The sequence below is a fragment of the Sardina pilchardus genome, chromosome 5, assembly GCF_963854185.1.
Source record: "Sardina pilchardus chromosome 5, fSarPil1.1, whole genome shotgun sequence".
NCBI classification, from domain to species: Eukaryota; Metazoa; Chordata; class Actinopteri; order Clupeiformes; family Clupeidae; genus Sardina; species Sardina pilchardus.
Genome location: NC_084998.1, coordinates 16,864,025 through 16,880,656, shown reverse-complemented (window position 1 = coordinate 16,880,656; position 16,632 = coordinate 16,864,025). Strand labels below are relative to the sequence as shown.

At 41.7% G+C, this 16,632-nt stretch overlaps 2 protein-coding genes across 6 annotated transcripts in view; one reads left to right on the top strand and one right to left on the bottom strand.

The window, feature by feature from the left end:
• The window catches only part of LOC134080324 (protein RD3), a 28,774-nt gene that overhangs the window by 7,792 nt on the left and 4,350 nt on the right, over nucleotides 1-16,632 (top strand). Inside the window, exon 4 of one of the 5 annotated variants that reach the window (XM_062536707.1) lies at nucleotides 6,755-6,853. The exons of the other annotated variants lie outside the window; for them this stretch is intronic. The gene's annotated coding sequence lies outside the window, so the exon portion shown is untranslated. The remainder of the gene's footprint in view (nucleotides 1-6,754; nucleotides 6,854-16,632) is intronic. 5 annotated transcript variants of the gene reach the window in all.
• LOC134080320 (potassium channel subfamily K member 4) lies at nucleotides 28-9,777 on the bottom strand. Its single transcript, XM_062536695.1, has 8 exons — nucleotides 9,408-9,777; nucleotides 7,860-7,989; nucleotides 7,317-7,584; nucleotides 6,045-6,159; nucleotides 5,789-5,949; nucleotides 5,410-5,596; nucleotides 3,054-3,196; nucleotides 28-2,962 (listed from the first exon to the last, which is right to left on the bottom strand). Exons 3-8 carry the CDS (start codon nucleotides 7,503-7,505, stop codon nucleotides 2,321-2,323), a joined length of 1,437 nt encoding a protein of 478 aa, XP_062392679.1. The 5' UTR covers nucleotides 7,506-7,584; nucleotides 7,860-7,989; nucleotides 9,408-9,777; the 3' UTR covers nucleotides 28-2,320.

The window sequence follows — 16,632 nt, the reverse complement described above, 5'->3', positions numbered from 1 at the left end:
TTGATATCAACATACCAATTCACTCAGTGCTATTAAATCCATTTTATTGTCTCTGGCATACATTTAGGCAAAGATGAGGGATTGCTCCCTGAAGGCACGTATAAGCTAATTATACTGAGTATGCCATACAGCTCATTGCTCCAAATGAGTTATCTGTGCAATTCAATGTCTTTTCATAGTATATCGAGTCAGGTTACAAGTTAATGGTTCACTGACAGACAGAGATCACTCATCATTTGAGATATATGGTCATACATGATATTTTACAATATATGCTATACATGAGGTGTTCATCAATACATCTTTTTGGTGCATTCTAAGTGGAGTCTCAAAGGAATGTGTCTTCACACATGTACCCTTCAAGATTATATATATAAAAAAAATAGCAACAGCAGCTCATTGCTTTGTGTGCTGTGAATAAACAGTTGCTTCTCAAAGGAATCATAAAAACAGTGTTTAGAACAGTTATGATGTATTTGGTTCTAGGTTCTTTTATTTAAATCATTTACATTTGCTGACCCTGAAATGCAGATAGTTACACAAAGAAAAATACCCCAACCAAACTATTAACATGCATGATGCAAACAAAATTCATATACAGACACACATAATTTGGCTTTAGTGCAAAAAAAAAATCAGTTTGTAATGGCATTCTTTTAAAAAGGTTAATTTAAGTTAATTTCTAAATACATATTAATTGTAATCCTTATGTTTCTCTCACATCATTTTAAAACATAACATCAAGTGGCTATCTACAGTAGTTGTGCCAAATAGAAAAGTGAATACCCAGCAACAATGGTGTTTCTGTGTTCATGTTTACATTTATATTCAGGCATTGGGCAGGCGTTTATCCACAGCAACTTACAAAATGTATTGTAAATGTAATATCTTAACAACGACAAAAATAAACTCATAGGAAGTATGAATTATAAAAAAAACATTGCACTTAAACTGTTAACATCCAAATGTCTTCTATTTCAGATAATATATAAATCCCCCTTGTTAATGCTACATGTCTCGTGTGAGCTCTGGGCAATGCACTTCTCCTAGAGGGTCCCGGGGAAACAGGTCAGATAAGGTGCTTTAGAGAGGAGTTTCCATCTCTATTAGTCTCTATCTCATCTCTATAATTGAAAATACATGCGATATGTGACTAAGGTTTTTTCGAAATGCTATGAACATTATATATTATTTCAAAAACTGGAACCATGATTGTTTGAGGTGCAATGTCACACAATTTGTTAATCTTGGCTTTAAAAAACATCCTGTACCTTCAAATGATCATGGCATATTAGGAACAGTTGTTAGTCATGTGGATAACCATTTTCAGCATCTATAATAACTGTCACCCGTACAAAAAAATGAGCATTTGCATTGAAGAGGCACTGGACATTTCAGCTCAAAAAATGTGCTTTGGCAATTTAATCAGTAATACCAGTATGAAGAAACCAACTTCTCATATAGAATAAGCTTTCAGCATGGGATGGATGCATTGCAAACAGCACAGCACAGGTAATGAAACCATGCTAGCTAGCTAACTCTTAAATTGTGCTGAACATGCAGCTCAGTGCAGTCATACAGTGAAATCAGATGAAAAAAGTCAACTTTGCTCATATCTTTTTTTATAACATTTTCTTTTTACTCTGTAAGAGCAGATGCTGAACACAATATATATTCTGCATAGTGTTGCTCTATTTTTCAATGGCCTCAAACCAAAAATGTCAGTGAGGAGTTGGGTAAGCTTGCAGCAGCCATCTTGGCTCTGCAGCACTGCAACCTGAGTTGTCGAGGCACTATTCCTAACTGGGCCGGAGGGACAGGATTTCAGGCATAAAATCCACAACAATTTCCCATTTTATGTGCACATACAGAAAAAAATGTTCATGAAATCCTGCCCTTCAGTCCAGTCAGAGATTGACAGCATTGTGTGGGGCAAGGAGAATCAGGGGCGTGATTTTATTCTGAGGGGAAGTTCCCATTAGACTGTTCCTTTCATCCCATTCGCTATCCTATGTCACACTCTCACAGCTCTAATTTCTATTATGAGCTCATGCATAACCAAGCACACTTTCAGGAGTTGAATAATGGACCGTAGGAAGCAAAACAAGGTATCTGCTGTCAGTCAAGGATGTTCTTTTAGATTAAAGAAACATACTGATTTTGAGTATCATATCCTCTGGCATCATGTAACCAACTTTACTCAAAAGTGAATTGATGATTTCCTCATTGATATTTTCCTTACGGGCAGTGGAAAAGAGGCACTCGATTCTTACGGCAAACATCAGTAAAGAGACAGAGTCTTAGAGAACAGCAAGTTTGGTTAAGGCTTTGGAGGAGCAGGAGGGGGGTGATTTGGGGGGCCTACATCCCCATTAGGCTCTTTCTTGTCTGGCTTGGTAGGACTTGTCTTTGGGCTCTTAGGTGCATGCCGCCTGGCTCGCCTCTTCTTTGGCTTCCGTGGTGCGGGGATGGCATTGGGCTGGGTGGCGTCAGCCAGAGAGTCCAAATGAACCTTCCCGCTCACTGCGTCAGAGGACTCATCGATGAACGCCAGATTTTCCCAGTCCAGACTTGGGGGGCAGATGACTGGATCCGGTGGCAGTGGTTGTTGGTTCCCCTTCTCTACATCGCCGCTGGGCACGCGATCTGTCTCCGTTGCTTCCGAGCCACTCTCCGTCCCAGACTCAGACTCGTCGGAGGAGTAGGAGGAAAAGGAGGAGCCGGACTCGCTGTGAGGCTGCCCATTCTCTCGGGGTTTCCTATCCTCCCCTGTTCCGGCAGTGCCAGATCCGCTGTGGCCGTGGCTGCGATGGCCGCGCCGTCGCTTGCGCCTGGAACGCCTGAATGGGTCATCCATGTTCGGCATGCGGAAGTCCATGGACATGTTCGGCATATTCATGTTTGGCATGTTCGGCATGTTCGGCATATCCAAGGCTGCAGCTCTAGCTCTGAGTTCCTCCATCTAGAAAGAGACCAAGAGTGCAAGACAGGATAAACGATAGAGAGAAGAATAGTAAAAAGATCAGAAGAGAAGAAAAGAGAAGAATGCTCACCTCAGCTCTAGTCTTCTTGAAAAACACCCGTAACCAATTCGCAATCATGGCAAGGATGGAGGCAAAGTAGGCCAAGCCAAGGAGAATCCAGAACCACACTAGAGGCTTGTACCAATGGTCACTCCCCTCAATCCCTGAATCACCTGGAAAAAAAAATGCATAGAAGTGTAAGAAAGGAACTTGCCAAACTGCTATAGTAGAGGAGGTTATTCTAGACCAGTTGTGAGTCGGCCTCTAGGGGGAGATAGATCTGCACAGATGTACTTATCAATAATTCAGAAAGCATAACAATCCCAGGGTAAATAATTCAGACAGCAAATTAAATGACCACTGATGATTGGCACAGTCTAACTGTAGTGCATACAACTTGATTATTGTAAAGTAAGAAAAGATTGGCTTGGTGTTAATAGATTTGTTTGTTTTGCTTGGAGGTCAGAGAATACTGTGGCTGTACGATTAACAGGGGGCATAGCCAGAGGAGTGGCTCCGGGTGGCACAGGCCACCCTTGAGATTCAATTGGCCACCCCAGGTGCCACCCCAAAATCCTAGTCTACGATTCGCCATTAACAGTCAAAGGCGAGACCTTTCTTGATGCACTTGCAGCGCACTAGTTTGAAATATCAGGGTTCAGAAATATAAGCAACCTAGCAAACATGCTTGCAGTTATAGGCCACATGGCTTATTGTTTTTAGCATGCGAATTTACAATTGGCCTACAGGCTACTGCTTGTGCTAACAGGAAAACATATATTTACCTATCGCATCTGCCAGTACCCATTTATCTTATTACACACACACACACAAAACCCAGTATTACAATTGTGGAATCATCTGCCTATTCTACCTACTCAGCCAACACTGTTGTATTGTTATGTTGTATTGTAAATAGTCTACGGCCCTAATGTAATATTGACATTGTGGAAAGTTTACATATTAGGCCAGTGTTTCTTAACTGGTGGGTCGGAACCCAAAAGTGGGTTGTGGTATGATCTGAGTGATCGTTCGCAGAGCTTGTGGCTAAAAAAATCGCCAATTTAAAATGCTACCTGATCAGATCTATCATTGGCTCGTTATTTTTGATCAACTTTATTCATAGCCTATATCAGTCATTGCCATGGCAAGGACATAGACAAGGTCATGTGACAGGTCATGTTAGATATAATGTTAGGGAGCTAATTTTATAAAAGTATGCATTATTTTAAGATATCATGTGAAACGCAAGTTGGCTGCAACCCTTAATACTTCAAGTAAGATAGAATATGATTCACTTAAATTGAGGACAAAATAAGACAGTGTGGGGTGCACATGAGAGCGCATAAAGCCATCCAAACTAAAATGCCACATGGAAACAGACCCTGTCAAAGACAAACCTGTCGAGTAGTACTTTGAAAGGTATCAGCAGTTAAAGACTTCACAAATGTAATGCCAAACATCTGCATTTTCCAAACAAGTAGGCCAGGCACTTTGCGTGTCTTATGTAACATTAACATTATTTAGCTCGTCGCAGGGGCCTTTAAAATACATTTGATCTGTACTGATAAATTGAAATAAATACTGTAGTGTTCAGTGCTCTGTTAAATAGTCAGGAGAGACATTTAAAAGATACAACATAAGTAATTACACTGTAACAAGATTCTGTAGTTTTCACAGCATCACTACTGTATAATGATTGAATGATGCACGGCATGAGATGTTTGGAGTTTCACGGTTTTTCAGGCTGTGTTGATCATGTCAATTGTATGAGTATGAACTGTGCTGTTTGTTACAATAAACATTCAAGAACACTAAATGTGAATGTAATGACTAGTAGCAGTGATAGCCTGCGGCGTCGGGTCCTTATTACCACTTCGAACGTGCGTTATTTTCCTAGAAACGCACGGCACGTCGTTGATTATCCCTTACATATTTGGTCACAACTTTATGAACATGTGAAATTATGGGTTCCAAAACCAGACCAGTTAAGAACCACTGGCAAAAAAGCATTTCACACTTCCACTTTTGCTCAAATGGCCTAATTTCTGAAAATTAGCTGAAAACTGTATTTGACATTTTATCCAATTACAAAGACATTTGATGTGAGAGTATGGTCTTTGTCCTTCTTTATCCTTCAATTTATGAGTATGGTGCTTGGTGCATGGTTTTACTCATGCCTGTGTGCTAACTTAACAACTTGAGCCTGTTTCTGTTTATCTAGATGCCACCCTTGAATTAACCAGTGCCCCACTAGGGCCACCCTTGTTACAAATCTCTAGAATCGCCACTGACAATTAATATATTATGTAACACTTTGCCATTGATCGTTAACCTTTAGTCATTGGTGTTTGTCATTTGTAATGAAATCATTTAAACATTTTACCTGCAACATAGTCTCCAAAGCCCACAGTTGTGAGTGTGATGACCACAAAATAAGCTGAATCAAGTAACGTCCACTGTTCCACCTCCTGAAACACTATGATGGGTAAAGCAACGAAGAGGGCCACTCCAAGCAGGATAGACAGCACTGCTGTGATGACGCGGATTATAGTTGGGCTCACCTTCCATTTCTTCAAGTGGCATAAATTGGAAACAAAAATGGATCCATATTAATTATTTGTATTAATAGTTCTAAATGTTAAGATGGCTGGTAATATCATTTTGTTGGTTTTGTTCTTGAAAAATAACATGAATACCAAAATAAATTATTTAAAATCTTTACTGATGCGAAGACATAATGAGAGAATGTGCCCATATATTACCAAAAAAAGCATCTCTACTTTGGCAACAGCATTTCTCAGTGCAGTCCCAAGGTGATCACCAACTCCAGCCAGGAGAATACCAAACATGGGAATCCCCACCAGAGCATAGAAAATACAGAAGAGTTTTCCTCCATCTGTTTTTGGGGAGATGTTCCCGTACCCTAAAGACGGATAACACAAACTGTTGTTAACATAACTACAGACAAAAAAAATGAACAGGTGCAGAGGTATGGTAACCAGTGAGGGACACACATACCGATGGTAGTGACGATGGTGCCACAGAAGAAGAGGGCGCTGGATATATCCCAGCTGCTGGTAAAGGTGCCATTGACAGTCGGATCTGCGCCACCCCCAAGGGCATCTGCCACCTCCTGAAAACAAAAGAGTGGGAGGATAAGAAGTCAACTATAAAACAATTTTAGAAAATTACTGAAACAAAGAATTGATTAAAAGTGTGAAAAGCATAAACGTTATATAGAAAAATCATACTTCGAAGTTGAAGTGAATGGGGTTTTATGCAAAAAATTTAATGCTTTTAGACATAATACAATAATGATATAGGTATATTTGACAGTTAATAGTTGAGACTGGATCAGATTCCTTTTGTACTTCTGTCTGAAGTGCTTTTATGTATTTGTTAACCATTTAGAGAAATGTATATCTGTAAGAAAAGGTTGAAGAATCAAGCCTGTATACGCACAGTAAACTGTGGGGAGACTGCTGATTTGTCTTGCTGTCATTTACACAATCATAATTAAGTCCAGAAGCATTTGAATTTTTTGTCAACAATGACTTGATGCACCTACTGCAACTAGTCATTATTTTTGGGAATATTTTGTTATCGCAGGGTTTGTTCAAAGACCAGAAAGGAAGAGAATGGTTTGGTAGAATCTTTCAGAGGACCTTTCTTGGGAGTGCTCCATGATAGGTAAAATCATGAACATGCTTTTGTTTCTTATACTCAAGGAAAGAGAAGCCAGTCTGCAGGGACAGTGTAATCTGCTGCCACCACATGCTCCCTAGAGCTCCCACAAGAAGAGGGGGTTAGTACATCAATCAGTTTGCGTAAGAAACATATATTCATTAATTAAGGTGCAGTCCTCTATACTGGTGAGATGTAGTTCATATTGGTTTATCAATGTATTTTTCTGACACTTATATCAAGACCACCTGCAGGGACAATCTCACTGGAGCAACTCAGAGTTAAATCCCTTGCGGGGACACAACAGTGACAGCTGAGATTCAGACTCAAAAAGTTTTGGCTTTTGCTCGGATATGCATGGCTCAATCTGAACCATTGCTTTTAAGTTTTGACTGTGGAGACTTTTTTTCTTTTTTGTGCACACACTGGATGGGTAGCTAGCAGAACACAAGAAGATTTTCACTAAACTCTAAGAAGAGTGTAACATATAATAATCAAGACACATCTATTATTAAGTCATTGTTAGCTCAACAAAGCCACAGTGGACTGAGCGATGACAGCCCCTAATCACTGCGACGTGGCTGGAGGATGTCTCTGTCTTCTTACCTCAATGAGGGTTTGCAGAACCTCCGGGGAGATGCATGAGTAGTTGTTAAGGTATACATCCCGCGTGTGTTGGAGCTTGACGTAGAGGTCCTCCTCGTATGGCATTTCAAGAGCGCGGAACACCAGGGCCCCCAGCACCAGGTAGAGCAGCACCCCAGTGAAGATGGTCAGGAGGGTTGAGCAGCGCATGCTTTTGCCTCCACTCAGCCCAAGGCCCCCCTGTTTCCTGCCTCCCCCACTGCCGGTGCTGCTCCGTTCGGCACCCCAGCTGCAGGACCAAAGTCAGCCTTTAGGGGGCGCCCCTACCAACCCTTGTAGCCTTAACAATGTGTACCCCCACTACAACCACACAACAGCACAGTAGAATTAAGCAAAAAGGGTTTTTAATCACAGTCAGAATCAAATGTTTGTTTTGGTTCCTGTTTGTTCCTCAGGGATCTCGTTTCCGGGCTTGAAATTACACTTTGCTATCCAAAGATTCCTCCCTTGCTTGGTATTACACAGTGTCTAATAAGTCATTCCATTCCAGTGAAAGTTCCATACCTCTCCTGGTCTCTCTCTTCCTCCTCCTTCCTTCTCTTCCAGTTTTTCTTGTTGCGATGACTAAGAATGGAGTCTCGCGATCCGTAACTACGCGGGAGTTCTCCGTCCTCACAGTCTGAGAGTTGTGTCACTGAGGATACAGACACACTTTTTGTCTTTCTTGTCTTAAAACTGCATACACAGTGACTTGTGATTTTATACTTACATAAATATTTCAATTGAGGGATGACATAAATAAGTAAAGAAATTGTGTATCATCACCATTTGATGTAGTGATACCTTGCAAACACAAATAAGCCACAGGGCCTAAAAAAAAACAATAAAGGGCTTTCATCTCTAACCCCAGGGTGAATTTCAATTTGTCAAATGTTCTCACAACCAGAACCTCCCATGATGACGCCTTAGTAGCTATGACACTAGTATTGTTTTAGAGGCTTGCACACTGTAATGATCCATGTGTACAGGTAACGAATGAACGCTCAGCAGTTTGTCATCTCTGCAGGGAGACACTCCTTTATACGTTCATGTAACCATAGCAGAAAGGGAATACACCTGTCATGGTCTCCATATGGTGCATACAGAGGGATCATAAAAGAGGGGAAGACGAGAGGGTGGTAATATAGCAAATGAATATAGAAAAGTATTGTTTTGGAGTCATTTTCAATATTGACAATATTGAGAAAAATCTACACCATGTTCTTTAGTGATTTCCTTAGGGGAGTCGACAGCGAGACACAAAAACGAATATTAGGTGCGTTGACAGTTGTTTGAAGTAATCTAAAGTAATTCCTCAATATGCTGGCCTCAGTCAAGTGTGACAGTTCTATATCTACCGATACCAGTGCCTTTCCCAGGGCCACTGCAATAACGTGCCTTGGTTATGAGGCTATGGCATGTGGCTCTGCCAATGTAACTCTAGAGGGTGCATGCCATCCCTGAGTTGGAACTCATCTTAGATGTCAATATAAGCCCCATCAGAGTGCTCCGCATTTGATTTAAAACAAGCGTGTCTCTGTGTGTGTCTATTTGGTTACTGTTGGTTACTATTAAGTTGTTTGTGGGCACATGTTTTAAAGCATGCCGGCGTGTTGTGTATATGGGAGTTGTGTATTTTAACATGTATGCCCATAGCATTTCTGTAATGGCTATTTAAAGTGAATTGTTTCAAATCGTCTCTATCTACTGATGAGTTTTCAGATGAAAAACGTACAAACTGTATTAACTGCACGTCCAGGTTCCCGCATAGACAACTGTCAACCACAGTTTTAAATAATAAAAAAAAGGTGTTACTTTAAGCACAGTTGAAATTGAGATTTAAAAACATAACGGGAAAAAGTTACATAAACCTTCTGACGGCCAACAAGAGAGCTAATCTATCAAGACACAGTGTAGTCATTCTGTATATACCTAAACATTTCTACTTGATATCAGAATGCGCTGACTGCATTCAAAGAAACATAGTAAGCCTCCAGTATTGTCTGGAAATACTCCCTGAAGCTCTACGACTAATTTCACAAAGAATGTAGTAGTCCGGTGGCGTCTCCCTACCTCAGAGTCAGTGGAGTAAATGGTCCAGCAAATCCAGTTGGCAACTGCAGAGATCCTCACAGACCGCCACCACTAACAGTCGGGGAGTATGGATGAGTGAGCAAGAGAGTGTTTGTGTGAGTGTGCGTGCGTGCGTGTGTGTGTGTGTGTGTGCATGCCACAGACGATGGGTGTGTGAGTGTGTCAGAGGAGAGCGTCGCTATTGCTGAGTGTCGGGAATAGGAAGATACTTAATCAAACTGACCCCGTGTGGATTCTGTGTGTGTGTCTGTGAAAGTGTATGTGTATCCAGACCTGTGAGTGGGAGTGCCTGTGATAGTGTGTGTACATACATGAGTGGCAGTGCCTGCATGTCTGTGTGTGTATGCATGTGGCTTTGTATATGTGTGTGTGTGTGTGTGTGTGTGTGTGTGTGTGTGTGTGTGTGTGTGTGTGTGTGTGTGTATGAACAGAGCATATGGGATGAAGAGGGAGGGAGACTGTTAGAGCGAAAGACAAGGGGAGGCTGGAGAAAGAGGGAGGGGCCGTTGCAGATATTTGGAGCAGGCAGGAGTCCGCTTGTTGCTCTCCCTCAGCGCTAGCCTCCCCTCGCCTCCATCTCCTGCCTCGGCGAGCTCCGCTCCGCTCCTCTCTCTCTCTCTGCAGCGGCTCAGTTTTGGGTATAGACATGTAATATTCAAAAGACTAAAAATAGGGGCACTAAACTGTCTCAGCTGAGCCCCTTAAACTTGTGTCTTGTCTGAATGAACATCCTTGTCTGGGAGCAAGTGTTCTTCTAGTAACTGCCCTCCAAGAACATAACTTTGCTTAACATTTTACTATATCGTCTGTTTAAGGCATTTGGATGAAATATGTATGGCTTTTCTGCTGTTTATTGAGTGTGCTTTCACCACTGACCAAATGATATTTCACTGGTCTTGTATGAAGACATGTGGAGCATTCTTGCAACTCACACCTTCTACCACACCCTTTCAGAGCTGGCTCGCTGCATAAATATTTATCCTGAGCCCCTTGCCATGTTTCACCACGCTCCCTCTCCCTCCCTGCCTCCCATTCTTTTAACCTCCCCTCCCTCTCACTCTCTCTCTCCCTCTCCCTCTCCCTTCTGTCTCTTGCTGTGTCTTTAGCTATCTTGCTCCCTCTGTAACGGCGTTCTGCCCCGTAAAAGCCTCTCAGTGGCTGGTGGCGTGCATTGCCTCTGACAGGTTTATGCGGGCGGTGCTGACGAGAACCGCTGCCGACGCTGCACTGGGTATAGGCAGTGGTCAGCTCAGCTCAGTGGCGCTCAGAGATCAGTGCCAGGAGGGTTGTGCTGAGACTGCTGCTGCTGCTGCTGCTGCTGCTGCTACTGCTACTGCTACTGCTACTGCTGTTGCGTGAGTGAGGAGTGGGAGAGGAAAGGTGGTGGTGGGCAGGGGGGGGGGGGGGGGGGTTGAAACACAGATGCTGCTACACTGATCTCAGGGGAATCTGGTGTAAGGCACTGATCATCCTGACATACCCTCTTAAATGAAATCGTTACCTGGTTAATGTGCTCTTGCTCTCTCTCCCTCTCGCTCTTCTCTGCCCTCCCTCTCTCTTTCCCTCTTCTCTCTCACACACTCTGTCTCTGTCTCTTTCAGCTCACTTCCATCTACACCTCTCTCTCTCTAATTGATTCTCTCTAGAGCTCAACCGATATGGGATTTTAAAGACCAATACCAATTTCAATTTGATTTCAAAAACCAATAAACCCTAAATAGTAAAATCAACAACATTAGCTTTTCACATACTTTTGAAAAGTACTTGATGACTTGTGTTTTCATTTTGCCGCCCTGCCACTCTTGCACATTCTGCAGTCAAAGTTCAACCGTGTCTAACTTTGACCACAGCACGCTGTAAATCAGAGCTATTTGCGTTAAGCCCAGCAAGCAAGCACACAACTTTGTGCCATTTGCTCAACCTAGCAGCAAGTGTAGCGCATGCCTATCCTATTCCTATCTGTAAGCCCTTTATGTGCAACCGCAAATAATGCATCATTTTTTTTATCATCACTTCTCATAAGCTTCATTTGCTGTGGAGCACTTTTAGTATCGCTATAAGATTCAAGATTTGCGTTATTTTCATACATACAAAAAATATGAAATATTGTCCCCGCCCCTGGCGTGTGTCAGTATAGACCAGGGAAATAGATAGAGTAAAAACACATAAAACACAGCGTATAGGCTAGGCATACAGGGGGAGCTTGGGAGTATTAAAGTGCAGTGGAGAGTATCAGCCTGTGCAGAATAGCAGCACAGTCAAGTGCAAGTGCAAATGCAGTGCATGTGTTTAGTCCAACATTATTGTTGCTGTGTGTGGAGCACTTGTCAAAAAGGTGTATCAATACCCACAAAGGAGGACACTACCGAGGTCTGGACAGGGCTTGACATTTGTACAAATGGTCACCCTAGTCACAAAAAAAATGGCATTAGGAAATGCTATCATTGTGGCTAACTACCTTCACTACTGTCAGTATGGTCAGAAAATGTATGGAATGACAGTCAAAAGAGAGAATTATAGTGCTGTTGTTAAGTTACCCTGTATCATAGATATATGTCAATGTATATATCTATGACCCTGTATAACCGTATTTATGTTTCACAAATACACCAACAATCAAGTTAGTCTCTACCACTCAATCAATGCTAACATTATCTTGCTGTTCAACATAATGTTAAGCTGGAGAGACAATACTGGAATTGTAGATGAATGATATATATGTATATGGCTTTCCTTTACTTCCTTTTGAAATAATTATTGGCTGTTATAAACATATAGAAATAGATAAATAGATCAGCAAATTGCTAATATCAGCTGGTATTATCACACAGATTTATCGGTCAGGCTCTGGGTCTCTCACTCTCATATGATGCACACTCCCGCTCTGCCTCTTAATCTCTCTTTCTTTTGATCTTTCTCTCCTCCTCTCACTCTCTCTCCAATCCCTTTTTGTGCTACATGCAATGCAGCTGCAGACCATGATCCCAGTAATCAACGCAACTGCAACTGCAACTGCTAAAATCACACACACACCATTAACATCCCATGCACTGGACTGAACAGCTGTATGGTTAATACACGTCTGGGCTCTGACTGCATCAACTCTGCTACATTATTTATGCATCGATATTGGTACACTGCTGTGCCTGCAGAACAGAGCCTTGAATGAAAATGAAAAATCCTCCCGACTGCTGCAGCTGCATATCTCTGTGTGCATTCCACTTTTTTTAATATACAGTGCGCTTCAATTTCTTCGAGAGTGAATATTAATAGTTCAAATGAAAAGATGCTGTTTTTTAATATAGAGCACAACAAAGCTGTACAAAATAGAGAAAGCTGATGTATTTGTGATGCTAGAAAATGTCCTATATTGCAGCTATACAAATGACAAATGCTTCAGACTATGCAAGTCAACTTCTTTTGGGGAGAATTATAGTTGTTTTGAGGCTTTGAGTTGTTACATTTCTTGCTCCAGAATCAGAGGCCCAACTTACTGGTTAACATTTGAGCGTGACCTCAGCAGATTGAAAATAATGTCACTGCTGGGTCATGTCCCAAATACAAGTCTGCCGTGCTGCCCTTTAATAGCTATGTATGCATCATAACAACTCTGCTAAGACAAGCAACAATCACACTGAATTGTTTCCCGGTTACCATAGGAAAAGCTCATATGCAAACTGTTAATGCGTGAATATACAAATGGAGAATGTAAACACTCAGACTCCACTGAGAACTGTTGGAAAAGTATCAACAGAAGTCTGTCTAATATCAAAAGACGTAGAGAGAGCAGACGCCAAAGGGAGAGCCTTGTGCTTTGTGTTGTAAGCCTGTACGATCTAACCCTCCACCCCCACCCCATTAAAGAGGTGATAATTCAGGGGGGTAAATAATGTGCCCCCGTGATGAAGCTGTGGCTAAGTATAAATGGACTGTGCTGCCTGCTGCTGTGAAGAGGACATGTGAGTGGAACATGCCCTGCCGTAGCTGTAAATTAGACAGGTGCAGATGCTGTCGTATCTGGCCGCTCCTTCAGATTTCTCCCGCATGTCACTCTCATTAGATTGTTTGCTTGTTTACTCATGGGAGAGAGGAAACCAATGTGACGCAGCCAAGTGAAATAGAGATGAAATATGAAGGCACTGCACGTGAAGAAGTGGCGGGTGCATTATCCAGAAAGAGCTCTTCCTGCCTGACTGTCTGTGCCCAGTTTAATTTACTGATGCATCTCTCCCCTTTTTTTTGTGCTGGTCTGTTGCCATGTGGGGCGGCAATGAAATGATTCAAGCCACTACTCATTTTGATAAGCCTTGCCAGTCTTGGACAGGTAAGCTATAGCCTTCTGCTCTCCATTTGTCAAAGTCAGCATTTTCTGTGGGCTGGTAAATGGAGCTAATGAGGTTAAAGAAGGGTGTAATACATGTACAGGATACAGGGCACGCATGTTCAGGCAGCCGTGATAGATCACCACACAGACCACTAGGTGAGACCAGTTGGCTTAATCTCTCAGCTCTCAATTCAATTTTCTCATTTCTCAAAATATGACATATATCAGATGAAACAGGACAAATGGGTCAGTCATAGTCAGTTGGACATGTTTTGGATGTTTTTTTTGTTATTATTTTTATCTTGCCATTTTTTATCATCATTGATTAAACTTCTATTTCCATTAGTTTCTCTATGATGTGAGGTTCACCTTTTTTAGTAAAGGGAATTTGGAGACTAACACAAAAGAGATGGTATTGTGGGTGTTTACATTTGCACTGCATTGTTTTATGCTGTAGGGTATGTCCTCTCTCTCTGAGGAACAGAGGTCGTGACAGACGCGTATGCAAAACTGTCATGCCATGTTTACATGGCATATGTGATCGTGTGAGCTGGCAGGGTGTGCTTTTTGGGGGTGTTTAATTGTCTCTTTCAACATATGGGATCGCTTGAGGTCCACTGGATATCAATGTACAACAGTATCCCCTGGTCTGCTTATGGAATGCACTTATCTGCAAATAGATCTGTGGTCCCTCACAACAAACCCTGCCCAGTCATTCAACAACAAAACAAGATCATCTGTGGGATACAATGTAACAACGTTCTTGATGCCAGTTCAAAGCTCCAAAGCTATCTAAAACAACTGCACTGGGAACGTGTGGCTTTAAAGGGTCAAGTGCTGGTCTGCCAACGATCTTAGCAGTCCCCAAATGAACTGCCCCCGGACAGGCTTTGCCAACAAGGGCCATTTTCCCTCTGTAACACCTCTGCCATTTGATGGTGTCAATGCCACACTGAAGTGAGATTGTTCAGAGGGCAAAGTGGGCACTATGTGCAGGCTGTATAATGACAGGTAATTAATCACAGCAGACGCTGCTATTCTATATTTTGCCAGTGGTCACTGAGGAAGAACAGGGACGTGATGCAATGCCAATCGCACTGTATGAAGGGCCAGAATATTGACAGCTTTGCCTTACTGCGGGATACCGACTCTTGACAAACAAACACCTCTCTCCCAAAGAGCTGCCAAAGAGGTGTGGGTTCTGGTCTGAACTACTGTAAAGTCCGCTGGTGTCTGGGTTTGGTTGCTGGCTACGCCTTTGTCTTCCTCCGGCAACCTGGCATGGCTGGAGCAGCAGTGCATGATTTGTTTTGCAGTTGTACGTTTATTCCCTCGCTCTGCGCCATCAATGCAATTTCGTGAGAGCTTCCCTCCGGATCACATTGCCTTCCAAATCCTGAGTCGAGGCCAAGCGCTATGAAATAGGAGTCTTACAACTGAACTCAGACAGAGCGCGGTAAATCCAGGCCACTGGCTGGGCACAGTGACAGATGCAAACTGGAGATATGCAACAGCATGGTTCTCAGGGTCATAAAAGCAAAAGAGATTATTCAAAAAGAAAAAATAAGAAATGGACACAAACAACCATGAATGTCTCAGCAAACCATAAAGAGGACAAAGGAAAAGCAACACAGAGAAAAATCAATTTAATCAATACATTAAATTTTTGTTAAAAATAATCCTGTTAATACGGAGGAAAAGGATAGAAGTTATTTCTTCAGATACAAGTCTGCAGTCATGAGCTGAATATCAATCAATGGCACATGATGATTGTACACAGCAACTAAACTGTCACAGTCCAAAGCAGGCTGTTATGGATTTTCAGCTTCTTAACTCCTTGGATAATTTTCAGCTATGACCATTCAACACTTGGCCTTCATATGTTTGACAGAGCAGTTTCTCTGAAGAAATCAGCTGAGTGAATTCTGTTTACCAGATCGTTCTTTCCTGGGTGACATTAATTGATAATTCTAAGCAGATTGATAGTGCAACAGCAAGGCAAGCCAATATCGGAGCCATTAATGGATGCATTTGTTATTTGCAGTTTCTCCATAACCAAACAAGGATTCAGCCTTGTTGTTAACCATTGTGTATAATCTGTTAAAATGCATTATAACCCATGCATGTGTTTTGCTTTCTCAAAAGCCACATGCTGATTACTAGGAAGACACATTTATGGAAGACATACATTTATTTGCATGATTTAGATTCTTTTTTGTATCTAGTTTGAAAAGAAACAAATGTCAAGATTAAGATGTCCCCGCATGTTTGCTTTATCATCAGACTAAATAATCACTGTAATATCAGTATTGGCTGGTACCTTAGCAAGTTTGTATGAGCACTGCGTCAGTTAGTTTCACAATTCGATGAAGTGTAAAATTATTTGACACTTTATTCCAAAAGGAAAATAAGAAATTCTGTCCAAAATAAGGGGAGAAGAGGTGACTAAAGGTAATGGATTAAGTCTATCTATAGCTGTATATCAATGCTGATCTAAGTGCAGTGTCATTATATCTGCTTGATTCACTCCTTTAATTACAAATCTGTATTCATCGCTCAGTTTATATCACAAATTGAATAATAATAATGAAAAAATCCATCTTAGGTTACAGTATTTGAGTCAAGCACACCCTCCAAACATTCCTGTAAAATATCTGAATCTTCCCCCTTGACTCATTCCCTTTCACTTACTTGTAGATTTGAAGGTCCGAGTGTTTGTTGTATGTTCTCTATTTTCCCTCTTCTGTTGTTTAAGATGTTTTCTGCGGTCCTTACATCCCTTTCTGTCAATACAATTTCAGACTGAAAGACCAAAGATGATATGAGAAGAGAGGCAAGGTGGAAGGAAACAACATGAGTGACGCAATGTTTACTGGTTCA

Bases quoted from the DNA above. Each gene is read 5' to 3' on its own strand.
- LOC134080320 (XM_062536695.1), bottom strand. From the start codon at position 7,505: ATGCGCTGCTCAACCCTCCTGACCATCTTCACTGGGGTGCTGCTCTAC. The intron at 5,597-5,788 runs GTAATATATGGG...TGCCACTTGAAG, and splicing joins AAGTAGAGATGCTTTTTTTG to AAATGGAAGGTGAGCCCAAC. The intron at 3,197-5,409 runs GTAAAATGTTTA...TTTTTTTTCCAG, and splicing joins CTTTGGAGACTATGTTGCAG to GTGATTCAGGGATTGAGGGG.